Here is a 16,138-nt window from a genome sequence, read left to right as displayed (position 1 = left end):
GGATAGTGGTTATATCATAAACTTTATAAATAAAGTGTTTCCCTTGATATTTCTAGTGTCCACCTGGCACCATACATAGTTATTACAGTATTATTGACTATGTTTTCTATGCTGTACTTGACATCCCTGTGATTGTTTTGTAACTACCAATTTGTACTTCTTAATCCCTTCACCATTTTCAACCAATTTCCCAAGCCCCCTCCCCTCTGCCATCAGGCTGTTCTCTGTATCTATGAGTCTGTTTCAGCTTTGTTTGCTCATTCATTTTGTTCTTTAGATTCCACATATAGGTGAAATCATATGGTATTTGTCTTTCTCTGACTTATTTCACTTAGCATAATACCTTCTAGGTCCATCCATGCTGTTGCAAATGGTAAGATTTCATTCTTTTTTAAGGCTGAGTAATACTCCACTGTAGATATGTATGTACCATAGCCTTTTTAAAAAAAATTTTGATTTTTGATTTTTGAGAGAGTGGAAGGGAGAGGGAGAGAGATAGAAACACTGATGCATCATTAATCGGCTGCCTCCTGTATGCTTCCTGCTGGTGATTGATACCACAACCAGGGCATGTGCCCTGTCTGGAAATCCAACCAGGGACCTCTTGGTACGTGGGTCCACACTTAAGTGCTGAGCTACACCAACCAGGCTGTACCATAGCTTTTTTACCCACTCATCTACTGATGGACACTTGAGCTGCTTCTAAATCTTGGCTGTTGTAAATAACGTTGCAGTGAATATAGGGGTGCACATATCCTTTCTACTTAGTGTTTGGGGTTTCTTTGTATATATGCATGCCCAAAAGTGGAATTGCTGGGTCATAAGGCAGTTCCATTTTTAATTTTTTTGAGGAACCTGTATACCGTTTTCCATAGTGGCTACACCAATCTGTATTCCCACCTACAGTACACAAGGGTTCCCTTTTCTCCACATCCTTGCCAACACTTGTTTGTTGATTTATTGATGATAGACATTCTAACAGGTGTGAGGTGATATCTCATTGTGATTTTACTTTGTATTTCTATGACAGTTAGTGATGTTGAGCATCTTTTCATATGTCTGTACATCCTCTTTGGAGAAGTGTCTATTTAGATACTTCTATTTAATGTCCTCTGCTCATATTTTAATTGGATTTTTTCTTTTTCTTTTTCTTTTTTTTTTTTTTTTTTGGCGTCGACTTGTATGAATTCCTTGTATGGAGGGTGGGGCAAAAGTGGGTTTACAGTTTTGAGTACGTGAAACACAGAATTTATTTTCGTATTAATATTTATTAATTAATGTATTTTCCATATGAACAACTATAAACCTACTTTTGCTCTACATGTATTTTGGATATTAACCCCTTATGGGATGTATCATTGGTGAATATCTTCTATTTGGTAGGTTGTCATTTCATTTTGTTGATGATTTTTTTGCTGTGCAAAAACTTTAGTTTGGTGCAGTCTTATTTGTTTGTTTTTTCTTTTGTTTCCCTTGCCCAAGGAGATGTATCAGAAAAAATATTGCTAAGAGAAATGTCAGAGATTTTACTGTGTATGTTTTATTCTAGGAGTTTTATTGTTTTGAGTCTTACATTTAAGTCTTTAATCCATTTTGAGTTTATTTTTGCATATGGTGTAAGAAGGTGGTCTGGCCCTGGCCCGTGTGGTTCAGTGGTTATAGCGCTGGCCTGAGCATCAAAGGGTCTCAGGTTCAATTCCTGGTCAGGGGCATGTACCTAGGTTGCAGGTTTGATCCCCAGCCCCAGTCATGCCAGTGCATGAAGCAACCAATCCATGTTTCCCTCACCTCCCCCCTCTCCCTCTGCCCTCCCTCATTCCTCCCTTCTCCCTCCCTTCCACTCTGTCTGAAAAGCAATGGAAAAAATATCCTTTGGTAAATATTAACCAAAAAAAAAAAAAAAAAAAAAGGTGGTCTAGTTTCTTTTTTCTTGCCTGTAGCTGTTCAATTTTCCTAACACCGTTTATTGAATGGACTGTCCTTACCCCATTGCATGGTTTTGCCTCCTTTGTCAAATATTAATTACTATTTATTTCTGGACTTTCTATTCTGTTTCATTGATCCATGTATCTGTTTATGCCAGTACCATGCTGTTTTGATTACTATAGTCGTGTAGTATAGTTTGATATCGGGTAGTGTGATACCTCCAACTTTGTTCTCCTTTCTCAAGTTTACTGTGGCTATTCGTCGTCTTTTGTGGTTCCATATAAATTTTTGGGTAATTTGTTCTAGTTCTGTGGAAAACGTCATTGGTATTGTGATAGGAATTGCATTGACTCTATAGATAGATTGCTTTGGGTAGGATGGACATTTTAATAATGATAATTTTTTTTCTATCCATGAGCATGATATAAGCTTCCATTTGTTAGTACCTTCAATTTATATTTTCAATGTCTTATAATTTTTTGAGTACAGGTCTTTTACCTCCTTGGTTAAATTTATTTCTAGGTATTTTTTTCTTTTTTGGAGGCAATTATATATGGGATTGTTTTCTTAGTTTCCCTTTCTGATAGTTCATTAATGGTGTATAAAAATGCATCTGATTGCTGATTTTAAAAAACGTTTTTTTGGTATCCTTCTATTTTACTAAATTTATCAGTTCTTGTAGTTTGTTGGTGGAATCTTTAGGGTTCTCTATATACAGTATCGTGTCACCTGCAAATAATAACAGTTTTACTTCTGCCTTTCAAATTTGGATGCCTTTTATTTCTTGTGTGATTGCTATGGCTAGGACTTCCAGTACCATGCTGAATAAGAGCAGTGAAAGTAGACCATTCCTATCTTGTTAGTGATTTTCTTTTTTTAAACTTCTTTTTAAACCTCAGTCAGATTGGTTTAGCTATTGAAATTTTTACTCAGATTCTCAGTAGCTGTTGCTGTTGGAGAAGTGCAGCGGGAGAAAGGAAGGGATACCACTGATTTATCTTGCAGAGGCCACTGCCAAATTTGATGAGAGGTAATGTCTAGGGAGTTAACTATTTGTTTTTGGTTATGCTTTCTAAGACTTCAGACACTTAAGCAGCAGTGGTTTCCAACTTTTTTTTTTAAAATATCATGATACACACAGAAAGTGAAAATGTTTTTGTAGCACAAGGTAAGCCTACCGTGGTGGAGAGATTCTGTTTGAGAGCATGCCTACTCTGAAGGCTTTGGAATCTATATCCTGACATACCTGTACTATAGAACTTTGGTTAGAGGCTCTGCTATAGAAATCTTGGTGTCTAGTGAAATAGACATCTAGTTAACGTGTTATCATGAATATAAAAAATTCAGAAGTGAAAAATAAAGTGATTCAGAAATATTTGCAGTAGAAACTGGAGGTAGAGTGTACTTTTTTTTTTTTTAAACCAGAACACTGTCTTGCTGTTTTTTTTAGGATTGACTCTGCCTGTCACATGTTGCAAAGTATCTGGCAAGTATCTTTGCTTTGCCTATATGGATAGCAGAAGACTAAACTCTACTGAATAAACTAACCTTGCTTATAGGTCATGCTTTGTTAGCAAGATAACACTTTATCATGTAATAGTTAAGGCTTTTTAGAGTAGTGTTAAGTGGGACTTCTTTTTATTAGAGAGCCTAGTTGGCAGGATAGTGAGACTGTTAAAGTCTGATTCTCTGGAGTCTTTCTTTTTCCTGGAAAACTCCCAAATTATGAGTGTTAAATTACCACTGAAAATACATAGGAATGGGACACTGGGCAGCTATACCCCTGGCACTTTTCTGAGAACTTAGGGAAAGTAAAAATCTTTCACAGTTGAATGTAAATTGCTGTGATGCAGAATTATCTTTCAATTTTTTATCAGAAAAGAGCTGGAAGTCTTCCTGTAATGAAGGGGAATCCTCTTCTACCTCCTATGTGCATCAGAGGTCACCTGGTGGTCCCACCAAACTGATAGAAATCATCTCAGACTGCAACTGGGAGGAGGATCGGAATAAGATTTTGAGCATCTTATCCCAGCACATCAATAGCAACATGCCACAATCACTTAAGGTGGGCAGCTTCATCATTGAGTTGGCTTCTCAGCGAAAGAGCCGGGGTGAGAAGAGCCCCCCTGTTTATTCTTCTCGTGTGAAAATCTCTATGCCATCATGTCAAGACCAAGATGATATGGCTGAGAAATCTGGATCAGAGACTCCTGATGGTCCATTATCCCCTGGGAAAATGGATGATATCTCTCCTGTGCAGACAGATGCCCTGGATTCAGTGAGGGAGAGATTACATGGAGGCAAAGGTCTGCCCTTTTATGCAGGGCTTTCTCCTGCAGGGAAGCTTGTGGCCTATAAACGTAAACCCAGTTCAAGCACATCTGGGCTTATCCAGGTGAGAATTATCTTTAATCTGGGTGTAGCACCTTTTTGTATTTAGGTAACATCTTTATTTTTCAGAGCCCTTTGTGGGCCTTATTTATTTTCACATTTCCTGGGAACTGGGTGACAAAATCATTATCTCTTTTTGTAATAGGCCTAGGTTAGATGCATACCTAGAGTGAATTTTTGGCACATTTATAAACAAGTGTAGAGCCTAGGCTGCTCAGAAAGTTGCTCCTCTTAAACTTCATTGTCTGGCTGTAGTGATACTTTGGCAACCAAGCAAGGGTAGAAGGAATTCAGTTTAGTTTTTGGGATTGTTATTACAAAGTTTTCAGAATAAAACAAGGTGAAATTAAATTTAAAATAGGCAGTATGTGTTTGGAAACTTGTAGGAAATTTTAATTTAGTAAGGTGTTATTCAAATACATAAAATTTTTTTTTAAAAAAAGCCATAATTTACTTAGGTATTTGTTTCTTTATATAATTTATAGGATTTTTGTGAGTATAATCGTTGTAGGACGAATATTTCTATCATTACTGTTCAGTAATTCAGGCAGGTTATATTAGTAAAATTACCCTGGCGTGTAGAAAATCCTTTGGAAAGAGAAGTTCTGAATTAGAATGTAATCAATAGTCAGAAAGGTTTTCTCCTCTCAGAGACATTAAATGCACTTTTATATCAGCATAGCAAATGTGTGGAAGTGTCTGACATTATTGCTAAGGTTACTTGCTACTAGCTTGACCGCTTCTTTGGGCTAAGGACTATTCCAATAATAATATGGACGATCTACTTAGTTAAAAACTTTTTATTGCAGTTTATTCTTGGTGGGCCGATATAACTGCTTCTGTTGGTATGTTTTAAACTCTTTAATGTTAAGGAGAACAGTGTTTCCTCTTTATTTCATTTATTGATCAATACTTTGAGAGCAAAGACTTATCTGAGATCATGTCTGGAGAGACCAGTTTCCTTGAAATATAGGAATAGAAATTTTGTGTTCCCTTCTGGCTAGGACTCAGAAAGCCATCATAAAATGTGAATTTGCATAAGCAGTCAGGCTACTGTAGGCTTTTGGGGAAGCTGCTGAATAGTCTTTAAAACAAGTCTGAAAGCAGATTAGGGCTATCTTATCTGGACTCCACAGAGCCTGAAAAACTGTATAATAAAGTTTACTTCAGGATGGAAAGATCACATTGTTTATACCAAACTGGCAAAGATATTTCTGATCTATCTGGAATAATCACAGTTTTACTTAAGTAAGTAGCAAAGAGTAATACGTTTCGTGTCTTTGAAGAGAGAATGGCTACTTGTAGCGATTCTTCTCACCAATTCCCTATTAATTTGGAGAATTTGAGTTTACCCATTTCCCTCTACCCCCTCCTCCTCTTAAATGATGTAAAGGAGGAACAAAAAAGGATGTCTTCATTAGTCATCCAGCAATATGACTTAGAGTATATGGGTAAGAAATGGGGGGGGGGGGATGTTTTCTGTCTTTTAAGAAAAAACTACCCTGTTGCCCAAAATAGGCAGTGTATCAACTCAGGCAGTAGAAAAATCTTTACTTCATTCATTGATTTACTTTCTTCTGACAATTGAGTGACTATTTCAAAAATTACAATGAGTTTCTACTAGCATTTATATTGAGCCCAAGTTTTACCCAAGAGATTAAGACAATATCTTCAAAGTTGAGTGTTTAGAAAACTGAAAATGGAGGTTACTTTGTCACTTAGGTTAAAGTAGACTCACCGAATATTTCCCAAATGTGAAGAGATAGCTTGAAAGGGCCCTTGTAAGAGGGCTTCATTATGCCTTTCTGGTTTTGTCAGAGAATCTGGAGAACACAGTTAGTCATTTTTGCTGATTGTTAATAACTTAAACCAGAATTGCTTATTGTAAAACAATTGGATGATTCCTTAGATATGATTGTATCTTTCACATTTCTAGGATGCAGATATAATGAGTTTATAAGATTCTCTGTTTCCAAATTATCAAAATGAAGGATGAGATTAGTTCAGAATATCAGATGATAGCATTTTTTCCCCCACCTCCTAATTACTCAGATTATACCAAATGGGAAAAGTCCATTTCTTTTCCCCTTTAAATCTGAAAAATAGACTAAAACCTTGTAAAAATGAAACCCCTGTCAAGGGAGATGAGTTAGCAAGAGAATTTTATCTTTACAGAATTTCTCTTTGCCACTTGTTTCAGGTTAATGGTAAGAGTTACCCGCAGGCTAAGTTGCTATTGGGACAGATGGGGGCATTGCATCCAGCCAATAGGCTAGCTGCTTATATCACAGGCAGGTTGCGACCCTCAGTCCTGGACCTCTCAACCCTCAGTACTGTCATCTCCAAGGTAGCATCCAATGCCAAGGTGGCTGCATCCAGGAAACCACATACCCTGTTGCCTTCAGCATCCAATTCCAAAATGGCATCCTCCTCCGGCACTACAACAAATCGCCCTGGGAAGAATCTGAAGGCATTTGTCCCGGCAAAAAGACCAATTGGTAAGTTGGACTGTATGTATACTTTGGAAAGTCCTCTGACTTGGTTCTGGCCTGTGGATATAGTATGGGGGTTGTAAAAATTAGAGAAATAAAGAATTTGGCATTATCCTTATTCTCATTGTCTGTCTTGCTTGAATATTTTGGGAACTTTTCTGATGACCTATAATACTAGATGAATTGAACTTTAGTTAGTTTTAGAGTTATTTCCCAGACAGAAAAAACATGGGTTTTAAATTTTGTTTTTAATTTTATGTTTTATAAAAAAAGACATATTCTGAAATCCTTTCCCTAATTTAATGTTTCTCCTATGAGGACAGGTGTTACTGGTACCAATCATGTGTGTGTTCCTTGAACTTATGAAACAGTAGAGCTAGCAAAATCAAAGTGAGTTGAGTTAATATAGGCTTAAAGTATAGAAGGCTCTTGTAAAACATAATTTTGGAAACATTATTCTATTTATCCCTGTCCTGTGAATGAAAACCTTTGCTTAACATCTTAATACTAGAGTCTGTAATAAATTACTTTCTTGAAAGCATTTGTGTTTTAGCATTGAGAGCATATACAGTTGGTTTATTGAATTTCTCTTTTTGTTTCAAATCTATTTAGGAATGTTAAGTAAAATTGTCAATTACTGTATTTTTCCTCTAATAGGAAATTGAAGTCTCTGGCTGAACGCTGGAGTTGTGTGAAGGTGGAGGGATAGGCATTGTATGCCTTAAAAAGAACCCATTTTACCTCTTTTTTATAAAGTAGTGGTGATTTTAAAAATAAACAGTGCTATTCTATCCTCTCATGAAAAATGTCTTCATACAGTTTAGAAATGTGTAAGACTTAACTGTCTCATAAGAGGATTGCAATAAAGAGGTGGAGGTGCTGGGACAGGAAGAAGTGGTGGAAACAAGTTTTAAAATTAGAGTTAGGGGAAAAATACTTCTTACTTTCTTTATCTGTTTGAAGTTGTGTGGTACTGTATTGTCTTTTTATTGTATTTTTAAAAATTCTTTTTAATTCTTACCCGAGGATACGTTTTACTGATTTTTAGAGAGAGAGAGAGACAGACAGACATCAATGTGAGAGAGAAACATCAATCGGTTTCCTCTTATACATGCTCCAACTGGGGATCAAACTCCCAACCTAGGCATGTGCCCTGACCAGGAATCAAACCTGCAGTCCTTTAGTGTACAGTTCAGTGCTCTAACCAACTGGCGGCCAGGCCTGCTGTACTGTCTTTTTTTTAGTGTCCTGGCAATTTGGCTGTATTGTGTAGACAGTGATTTTTAGTAGGAACACCGAATTTTAATCCCTTTCTTGTTAGCACATAAAGATTTGGTATGGGCTGAGTGAAGTGTTTGATTTCTGTGTATGGAAATTGACACGTATATTGCAGATAGGTAGTACCTGTAAGAAATGGACCCAGTGGTGCACACAATAAATGTTGATAAACACAATCACTAAGAGGATGAGATATGAGAACTGAAGATTTTTGACCTGCAAATTTTTATTTGCAGCGGCACGACCCTCTCCTGGTGGTGTGTTCACACAGTTTGTGATGAGTAAAGTTGGAGCTCTGCAGCAGAAGATACCTGGAGTTAGCACACCCCAACCCCTAACAGGGCCACAGAAGTTCAGTATCAGACCTTCTCCAGTAATGGTCGTCACACCTGTGGTTTCTTCTGAGGCAGTTCAGGTGTGCAGCCCTGTGACTGCTGCTGTCACTACTACCACCCCTCAAGTGTTTTTAGAGAATGTTACTGCTGTGACACCTATGACTGCTATTTCTGACGTGGGAACTAAAGAAACTGCTTATCCTTCTGGTGCCACCACTGCAGGGGTTGTTGAGGTCTCTGAAACTAATGCCAGCACCCCTGTAACATCTACCCAGTCTACAGCCACTGTGAACCTTATCAAAACGACTGGGATAACTACCCCTGTGGCTTCAGTTGCTTTTCCTAAGTCTTTGGTAGCATCTCCTCCAACCATAACTCTTCCTGTTGCTTCCACTGCCTCCACCTCCATAGTCATGGTGACCACTGCTGCATCTTCCTCCATGGTGACCACACCAACTTCATCTCTTGGCTCTGTTCCCATTATACTCTCAGGAATTGATGGGAGTCCACCAGTGAGCCAGAGACCAGGTAAGGTCTAGCTAGATGTTACTAGCTGGTTTACTATACAGTTGTTTATATAACTTTGTGGTTGTGATAGGTTTGTAGATATATTAGGGTAACAGTGTAGGTTGTTCCGCTGTAACATGATACATGATTTCTGAAAACCTTTTCATTCTGCGAAACTGAATACTAAAAATAATAGAGCTCATGTTTAGGGTTAGGGCAAATCACTGAAAATTTCTGCAACCTTGTTACCAGAGGACTAATAAAAATGGTAAATGGCACCTTGGAGATAAATTTAACAGCTTTGACAGATTGTTTAATGGTGCTGGAGATTTCCTCAAGATATTAAAAATACTCAAAAACATTAGAATGGAAATGGTGGCTTGAAGGATACTGAAATAATACATATGAGAGTGGAAGAGCAGCCAATTAAGGTGGACACTGGAGAAAGTGCAATCTCTTGTGTACTGAGAGGTAGGGGTGCACATCTCTATCCAAATGTAGGGTCTCCCTTTTTAGGGGTGGAAGATGATAGACTTTTGCCTATGCTGCAACCAAACTGAGGGCTTTTTCTTTGTCCTTGCTGAAGGTTAAAATTCTGGGCCCCTTGCCTGGTAAAAATAATTTATGAATCAGTCCAACTCCAGTATACTACTGATGTTATTATTCTCTTATACATGAACTGATTGAAGTGGAAATAAGGAGCCGTATTTTTTTTCTTAGGTTTCTGATATTTTACGTTTATCAACTTTTTAGTTAAAATTAAAATTTTTCTCGTTGGCTTAGGTTAAGTGAATTTGGAATAGGAATCTCTGACACTTTGGTAATTTTTCTATCTTAATTCAACCAACTAAAGTAAGTAGTTTTCTTAGTGTACTCAGAGAGGAATTACTGTGGGAAAGAGTGAGAGACTTTGCAGGCTTTAAGGGGAAATAAATATCCAACAGCAATTCTCTCTTGGTTATTGATATTTTTACTTACTAAATAATTTTGCCTTTAGTGACATGGCCCAAGTCCTTGTTGTATTTGGGATTTGGTAAAGAAATGACTTGGGATTTAGTTTATAAGTTGAAGTTCTATTGAAAGGAAAAATGAATCACAATATTAAATGTATTCGTCTTCTGCTTCTCCCCTTAATAAGCATATAAAACTGGTTAACTTAATATTTCATTTTGGAATTGAGATCATTGGTGATGAAGCTGCGTTGATTTCCTATTGAATTTCAAGGTTTATATCCTGTCATGTTTTAACTGATTCCAACCTTTCTTTATATTTTTGATTCTGTCATGAAACTATAAAGTTGTTTAGTTTTTTGTAATTCATTGTTTCTCAGATTTTAGTGACTCAGATTATACGTTCATGTATTTTGTTCTCATTCCCATTCATACTATTTTGACTTAATATTTTCATTTAAATCAACTCATTTGTTTACTTAAGTTTGTTTATTTTTGTTAATTTTTCCATAAGGATACCTTTTTTCTTTGATTTTTAGAGTGGAAGGGAGGGAGGGGGAAAGAAAGAGAGAAACATCAATGTGAGAGAGAGACATCAATTGGTTGCCTCCTGCACACGCCCTGACAGAGGCCAGGGATTGAACCTGTGACCCTTCGGTGCACAGGCCGACACTTTTAACCATTGAGCATACCAGTAAGGGCTTAAGTTTATTTTTACAAGGAGCAGTCTTACTGTAATTGGGAACCAACATTACTTGCCAAAATAGAGGTTAAACCCATAAATAAATGTATTGAAAACAATAAAAAATAATAAATTTTAGCTACCTACTGTAATATATTTTTAGCATGTGGCTTGCTCTCTGTTAATGAAGAAAGCTAGAAAATGCTGTCATCATATTAAAGACATAATATCAAAGACAGTACTTTCTTCCGTATAAAATCAAGATTAAAATTGAGAAGGGAATTACTTTCTATGAGATAGGATTATTCTATATTCATATACCACCAAAAATCTATTACCTTCTCTAATACCTTTTGAGGAAATACTAATATTAACAGATTTTCTTATCTGCTCTTTTACAAATAGCGCTGACTCAGATAATTGCTACAGCTAAGGAAGTGTGTGCAATTTGTTCTAGGTTCATTAAAGGGTCCCAACTCAGGTGCTTAGGTATCTGTGCTTTTTTATTTAACTTCCCTTCTTTTTCTCATGCCCCTTCTTGTCCCTCTCTCATTTTAAGAAACAGTGCCAAAGCTAGTGTGTCTATTAAAGGCTGCTTTCATTCTCTGAACTGGAGTAATTTAATTTTGAATCACTCTCTAAAACTTAATTTAAATAGAAATATTCAGGAAATTAATGTTCTAATATGTTTCTAAATTCACATAGTACACATGAATGCTTTTGTTTAAATTGCGCACTTTTTTTTCGTAAATAGTTTGGTCTTTGTGTTTTATTTCATTTTCAAGAGAAGTTTTGGATCTTCTATATATAATTTGTCATGTAAATGTTAGGAGCATGACTTTCTTTTAGAAATTTGATATGTCTTACGGGCAGAGTGCCTGTCTGGTGGGATATTATATGTTAAACTAAATCTGCGTGTTGTTGGTTTGTTGATTTTTTTCTATTTAGTGACACAGTAATGTAAAGATTTATTAATAATGATAGATAATTTCACTAATTTGAATGGTAATGTTAGACCAGTTTCATTTATGTTTATTATTATCATTATTCTTACCTCCTTATCTCCTTGACCAGAAATCTTTCTGTAGATTACTCATATTATGTTTTCCATGTCCTTAATATTTCTAAATATCTCTTCCAAACATTAAAGTGAATCTTTAGGTACTATAAATGGTTTTAGATCTCTTACTTCACATCTTCTACATTAAACTTTTGCTTTTTCTGTTTAAAACTATCTTTTGCCTCTTCCTGACCAGGCTGTATTTCCCTGCTTCTTTGATGTCTCTTTAATTTCATTCCATTTTTTGGGGGTATGTATTTTTTTCTTTATGAAAAATAATTTCCATAAATCTTTATACTTTGCTTATTTCCAATGGATTTTAATAGCCAAGAAGTTTGAAGTTTTTATACTTCGCGACTTTTAGTTCTTGACTTTATCTTATTTGACAATGCCTGTGAAACTAAGTCACAAGACTAGTAAGTGTTAGCAGCCTGAGTTTTAAAGTTGAAGAGAATTTTATCATGAATGATCTCTTTAGCTTTAGTGACAATCCAGATTTAGAGGCCTGCCCACATTTTTCATTAGGCAGCATTGTCTCTTTAAATGCACCTCTTGACAATTGATGCTTTCTTTTTTTAACCAGTCTAAATGTAAGGCTCTGCAATGTCTGGTTAATACTTAGGTTCAAGATTGTTATTAGCCATAGGACCACTTAGTGTAGTGTATCATAGAGGTACAGAATTTCACCAACTTCATAATTCGGATTAGAAGTTATTTGTAGCATGGTCAGATCCTATGTCATAATAATTTTTTCCTACATGTGTTAAAGGGAAATTCTGATACTATGTTTCCGTTTTCTGTTTTTCAGAAAGTGCTCCTCAGATTTCAGTGGCTACTCCACAGGTTTCTCCTAACCCAGTGAAACGTGCTGGACCTCGATTGTTGTTGATTCCAGTGCAGCAGGGTTCTCCTGCTCTTAGACCTGTCTCAAACACACAACTTCCAGGACACCGGATGGTCTTGCAGCCTATTAGGAGCCCAAGTGGAATGAACCTCTTCAGGCACCCTAATGGGCAAATTGTTCAGCTCCTCCCTTTGCATCAGCTTCGAAGCTCTAATACCCAGCCCAATTTACAGCCTGTCATGTTTCGTAACCCAGGTATAAACTGAGATCTTTTGATGAGTTTTTCTTTTGCTGAATTATTTGGTCATATAGTTTGTTACTACACCAGGATTGGTCTTCTTAGTCTCTTAGAATCATCTGTCCAAAAAGAAAAGTGTACCTTAGAAGTCGTTATGGGCAGTGGTGATTTAATGTTTTCTTTTTCTTACTAGGGTCTGTAATGGGTATCCGGTTACCCACTCCTTCCAAGCCTTCAGAGACTCCATCATCTACTGCTTCATCCTCTACTTTTTCTGTTATGAGTCCTGTAATTCAAGCTGTTGGGTCTTCTCCAGCAGTGAATGTCATCACTCAGGCACCATCATTGCTTTCTTCTGGACCTAGTTTCGTGTCTCAGTCTGGTACATTGACCCTGAGGATTTCCCCTCCTGAACCACAAAGCTTTGCAAGTAAAACAGGCTCTGAAACGAAAATAACCTATAGCTCAGGAGGGCAGCCTGTTGGTACAGCCAGCCTCATTCCTCTCCAGTCTGGTAGTTTTGCCTTGTTGCAGCTCCCAGGACAAAAGCCTGTTCCCAGCTCCATTCTTCAACATGTTGCTTCTCTTCAGATGAAGAGAGAATCCCAGAATGCAGATCAGAAAGATGGAACAAGCTTTTTAAAAAGAGAGCAGGAAACTAAGAAGGCCCTACAGTCAGAAGGGGAAGCTGTAGACTCTGAAGCTAATGTAATAAAGCAAAACTCAGTAGTTACTGCCTCAGAAGAAACTCTGAATGATTCCTTAGAAGATGGGGGTGATCATTTAGATGAAGAATCCCTTACAGAAGAAGGTCCTGCAACTGTTAAACCTTCTGAGCACTCCTATATCACTGGGTCACACACAAATGAAGACTATAAAGATGCTGGTGAAGGTGGGATTAAGAACCATAACAGTTCCAAAGAAAAACTGACTCTTCTAGAAGTTAAGACCATTTCTGAAAAAGCCAGTAATATGACAGTCCAAAGTATAAGTAATGTGCAGCTTAAAAAACTTGGTAATGTGAAAGTGGAACAGCAGAAAGGATTAGACAGTTCAGAGGAAAAATCAAATAAATTTCCAGTCTCTAAGGAAGACTGTAAACTTGAATTATCAGGGAGCATAGTTGTGGAGGAGCATCAGTGTAATCCACAGCCAGACGCCAAGGAGAAGGGACGTGGAGGCTTTCTAATGGACAGTCTTAGGGAGAGATGGAGAAAACACCTTAAGGGCCCATTGACCCAGAAGTGTGTTAGAACGCCACAAGAATGCAAGAAAGAGGCAGATGGGCACTTAATTAAAGAAACAAAGACTTGTCAGGAAACTTCAGATGTGTTTCAACAAGAACAACACTTCTCTGATTTACTTGGAAGGAGTGGAACTACTGAGAATACCAGAGTTTTAAAAACTGAATGTGATTCTTGGAGTAGGACTTCTAGTCCTGCAGCCTACTCTATTGTTCCTAGGAGAGCTACAAAAGGGAACAGAGGGGAAGGACATTTTCAAGGTCACGTACTATCAAGAGAACAGATACAACCAAAGCAAGAGAAGAAGGGTGGGAGAAACAGTGCTGACTTCAGTGTTTGGGATTTGGAAGAAGAAGACGAGGAAGATGAGAATGAGAAAACCGATGATTCTATTGATGAGATTGTGGATGTTGTTTCTGACTACCAGAGTGAGGAGGTTGATGATGTAGAAAAGGTGGTGAGCCCATTTTTGTTGTGACTGAAACCTCAAGGATTTAAGTGATTTATTAGAGACAGTAGCTTTTCAGAAGATCACTAAGGCCTTGATACATTCAATTGGATGCCTAGATTTAGATCATGATTAAGTGACTTTGTAGTTTTAGGCTGTGTCAGTCAGGTAACATTTATTGAGCTTATATTGTTCTTTGAGAATTGTCTGATATTATGGAAAGGCTGGTTTAAGCCTTTGGGGGATAGATGCTTGAGACTCCCTGTCAAGTTAGGTTTAAAAAAAGAAATCCTAAAACCACTACTCCCGTTTGATCCCAGTTAGTTTTTTTGACATTTTCTATATAAAGTGATTGTAGCTTATCTGGTGGATAGATACATAAAGAGGGAATGGGTAACCTTAGAACTGGGGAAGAACTTATCTACCTGCACTTAAAGAGATGTTCTTTTTGGAGAACAATGGAAAATACCATATATTTTAATACGACTGTGCCTTAAGTTTCTCTTTATCTCTTAAAATTAAATAGTTTTTAGAATTTATATTCTGAACTTTGGTGGTCTTCCTTTGTAATATGACCTTTATAACTTATTTTTCTGAAGCCGTTTTTGTAGCTTCCTATTTAGGGTTGTATTTACTGAACTAAGTAACTGAGTCAAGTGTGATACAGGGCAGGAGTTGGGCAAACTTTTTCTGTAAAGGGCCAGATTACAGGCTAGATGGCTTGCTATTGCAACTATTCAATTGCTGTTGTAGCATAAAAGCAGCCCCAAACAGTAGTAAGTGAATAGGCGTAGTAGCTGTGTTCCAGTAAACCTTTATTTACCAAAACACAGGTGGCGGGCTGTGGTTTGCTGACCCCTGACATTGGATCTGCTGTAAATCATAAGGAGATTATACCTAGTTGCCTGTGGGGTGCCCTGAAATCTAAATGGAGTGTGTCCCTCTCTTCAGGAGCAGATGATATGGGCCTCTGCACTGATTGCAATGCAGTGGGTTGTTTTAGAATCTCACTTCCTTGATGTTCATTCAGCCTTTGTGTTACCAGGTCCTTCTATGTTAATACTAACCACCTTATGCAGATAAAACAAAACAAAAAGATTAGTATTTGAAATCTCTAAAATGTTTAAATATTTTAATGTTTTGTGTTGGTTCTGTAACCTCAGTTGTCTCATTTATAAAACGAGGACCTAGCTCTACAATTGGATGTTTGTATAGCATATGCCTTATATTCTAACTCTAGCTTACCTAGTCCTTTTTGAGGACAGGCATTTGTAGGTAGCTGAAGAATTCCCAAATTCACTGAGTTTGGGAGTTAGATTGAAGACTGTTTTGCACTTTTTACAGAGTCTCCCATTGTAACTCAGCCTGGGTAAGCATCAGACCAAAAACAGTCCAACTTTAAAACCAGTGAAAACTATTGTTATCGTAAAACTGACTTAATAGAACCTTTAGAGTATGTTAATTATACAGGGTGGCTTTGCTTGAATTTCCTAATAGGGAATCTGACATACAAGGTACACTGAACTTTTTAAAAGTAGAAACATTATATTAAAGATCTCTAAAATCTAAATTCTACATTGTATTTATGTACATGTGTACACCTATAATATCTTTATGCTTGTGATTAGCATTATATTGAAATAGTGTAAGGAAAGTTGTGAGGAGTAGCCCCCTTAATTTAAAACTTCCATTGTGAAGTTTATTAAATATTACTTAAAAAGCCTGAAGTTAAAACCATGCAGT

General features: G+C 37.0%; 1 protein-coding gene across 15 annotated transcripts in view; it reads left to right on the top strand.

Moving 5' to 3' along the window:
* MGA (MAX dimerization protein MGA) overlaps positions 1 to 16,138 on the top strand; it is an 82,862-nt gene that overhangs the window by 52,247 nt on the left and 14,477 nt on the right. For 4 of the 15 annotated variants that reach the window (XM_087822143.1, XM_087822149.1, XM_087822132.1 and 1 more), the window contains exons 13-17: positions 3,804 to 4,321; positions 6,518 to 6,815; positions 8,324 to 8,950; positions 12,430 to 12,720; positions 12,897 to 14,404. In XM_087822143.1, the coding sequence (XP_087678269.1) occupies positions 3,804 to 4,321; positions 6,518 to 6,815; positions 8,324 to 8,950; positions 12,430 to 12,720; positions 12,897 to 14,404 (3,242 nt within the window). The remainder of the gene's footprint in view (positions 1 to 3,803; positions 4,322 to 6,517; positions 6,816 to 8,323; positions 8,951 to 12,429; positions 12,721 to 12,896; positions 14,405 to 16,138) is intronic. The other 11 variants (XM_016212316.2, XM_016212313.2, XM_016212318.2 and 8 more) reach the window with 10 other exon arrangements.

Source organism: Miniopterus natalensis, chromosome 1 (genome assembly GCF_054644295.1).
Source record: "Miniopterus natalensis isolate mMinNat1 chromosome 1, mMinNat1.hap1, whole genome shotgun sequence".
Classification (NCBI taxonomy): Eukaryota; Metazoa; Chordata; class Mammalia; order Chiroptera; family Miniopteridae; genus Miniopterus; species Miniopterus natalensis.
This window is presented reverse-complemented; position numbering and strand designations above follow the sequence as displayed.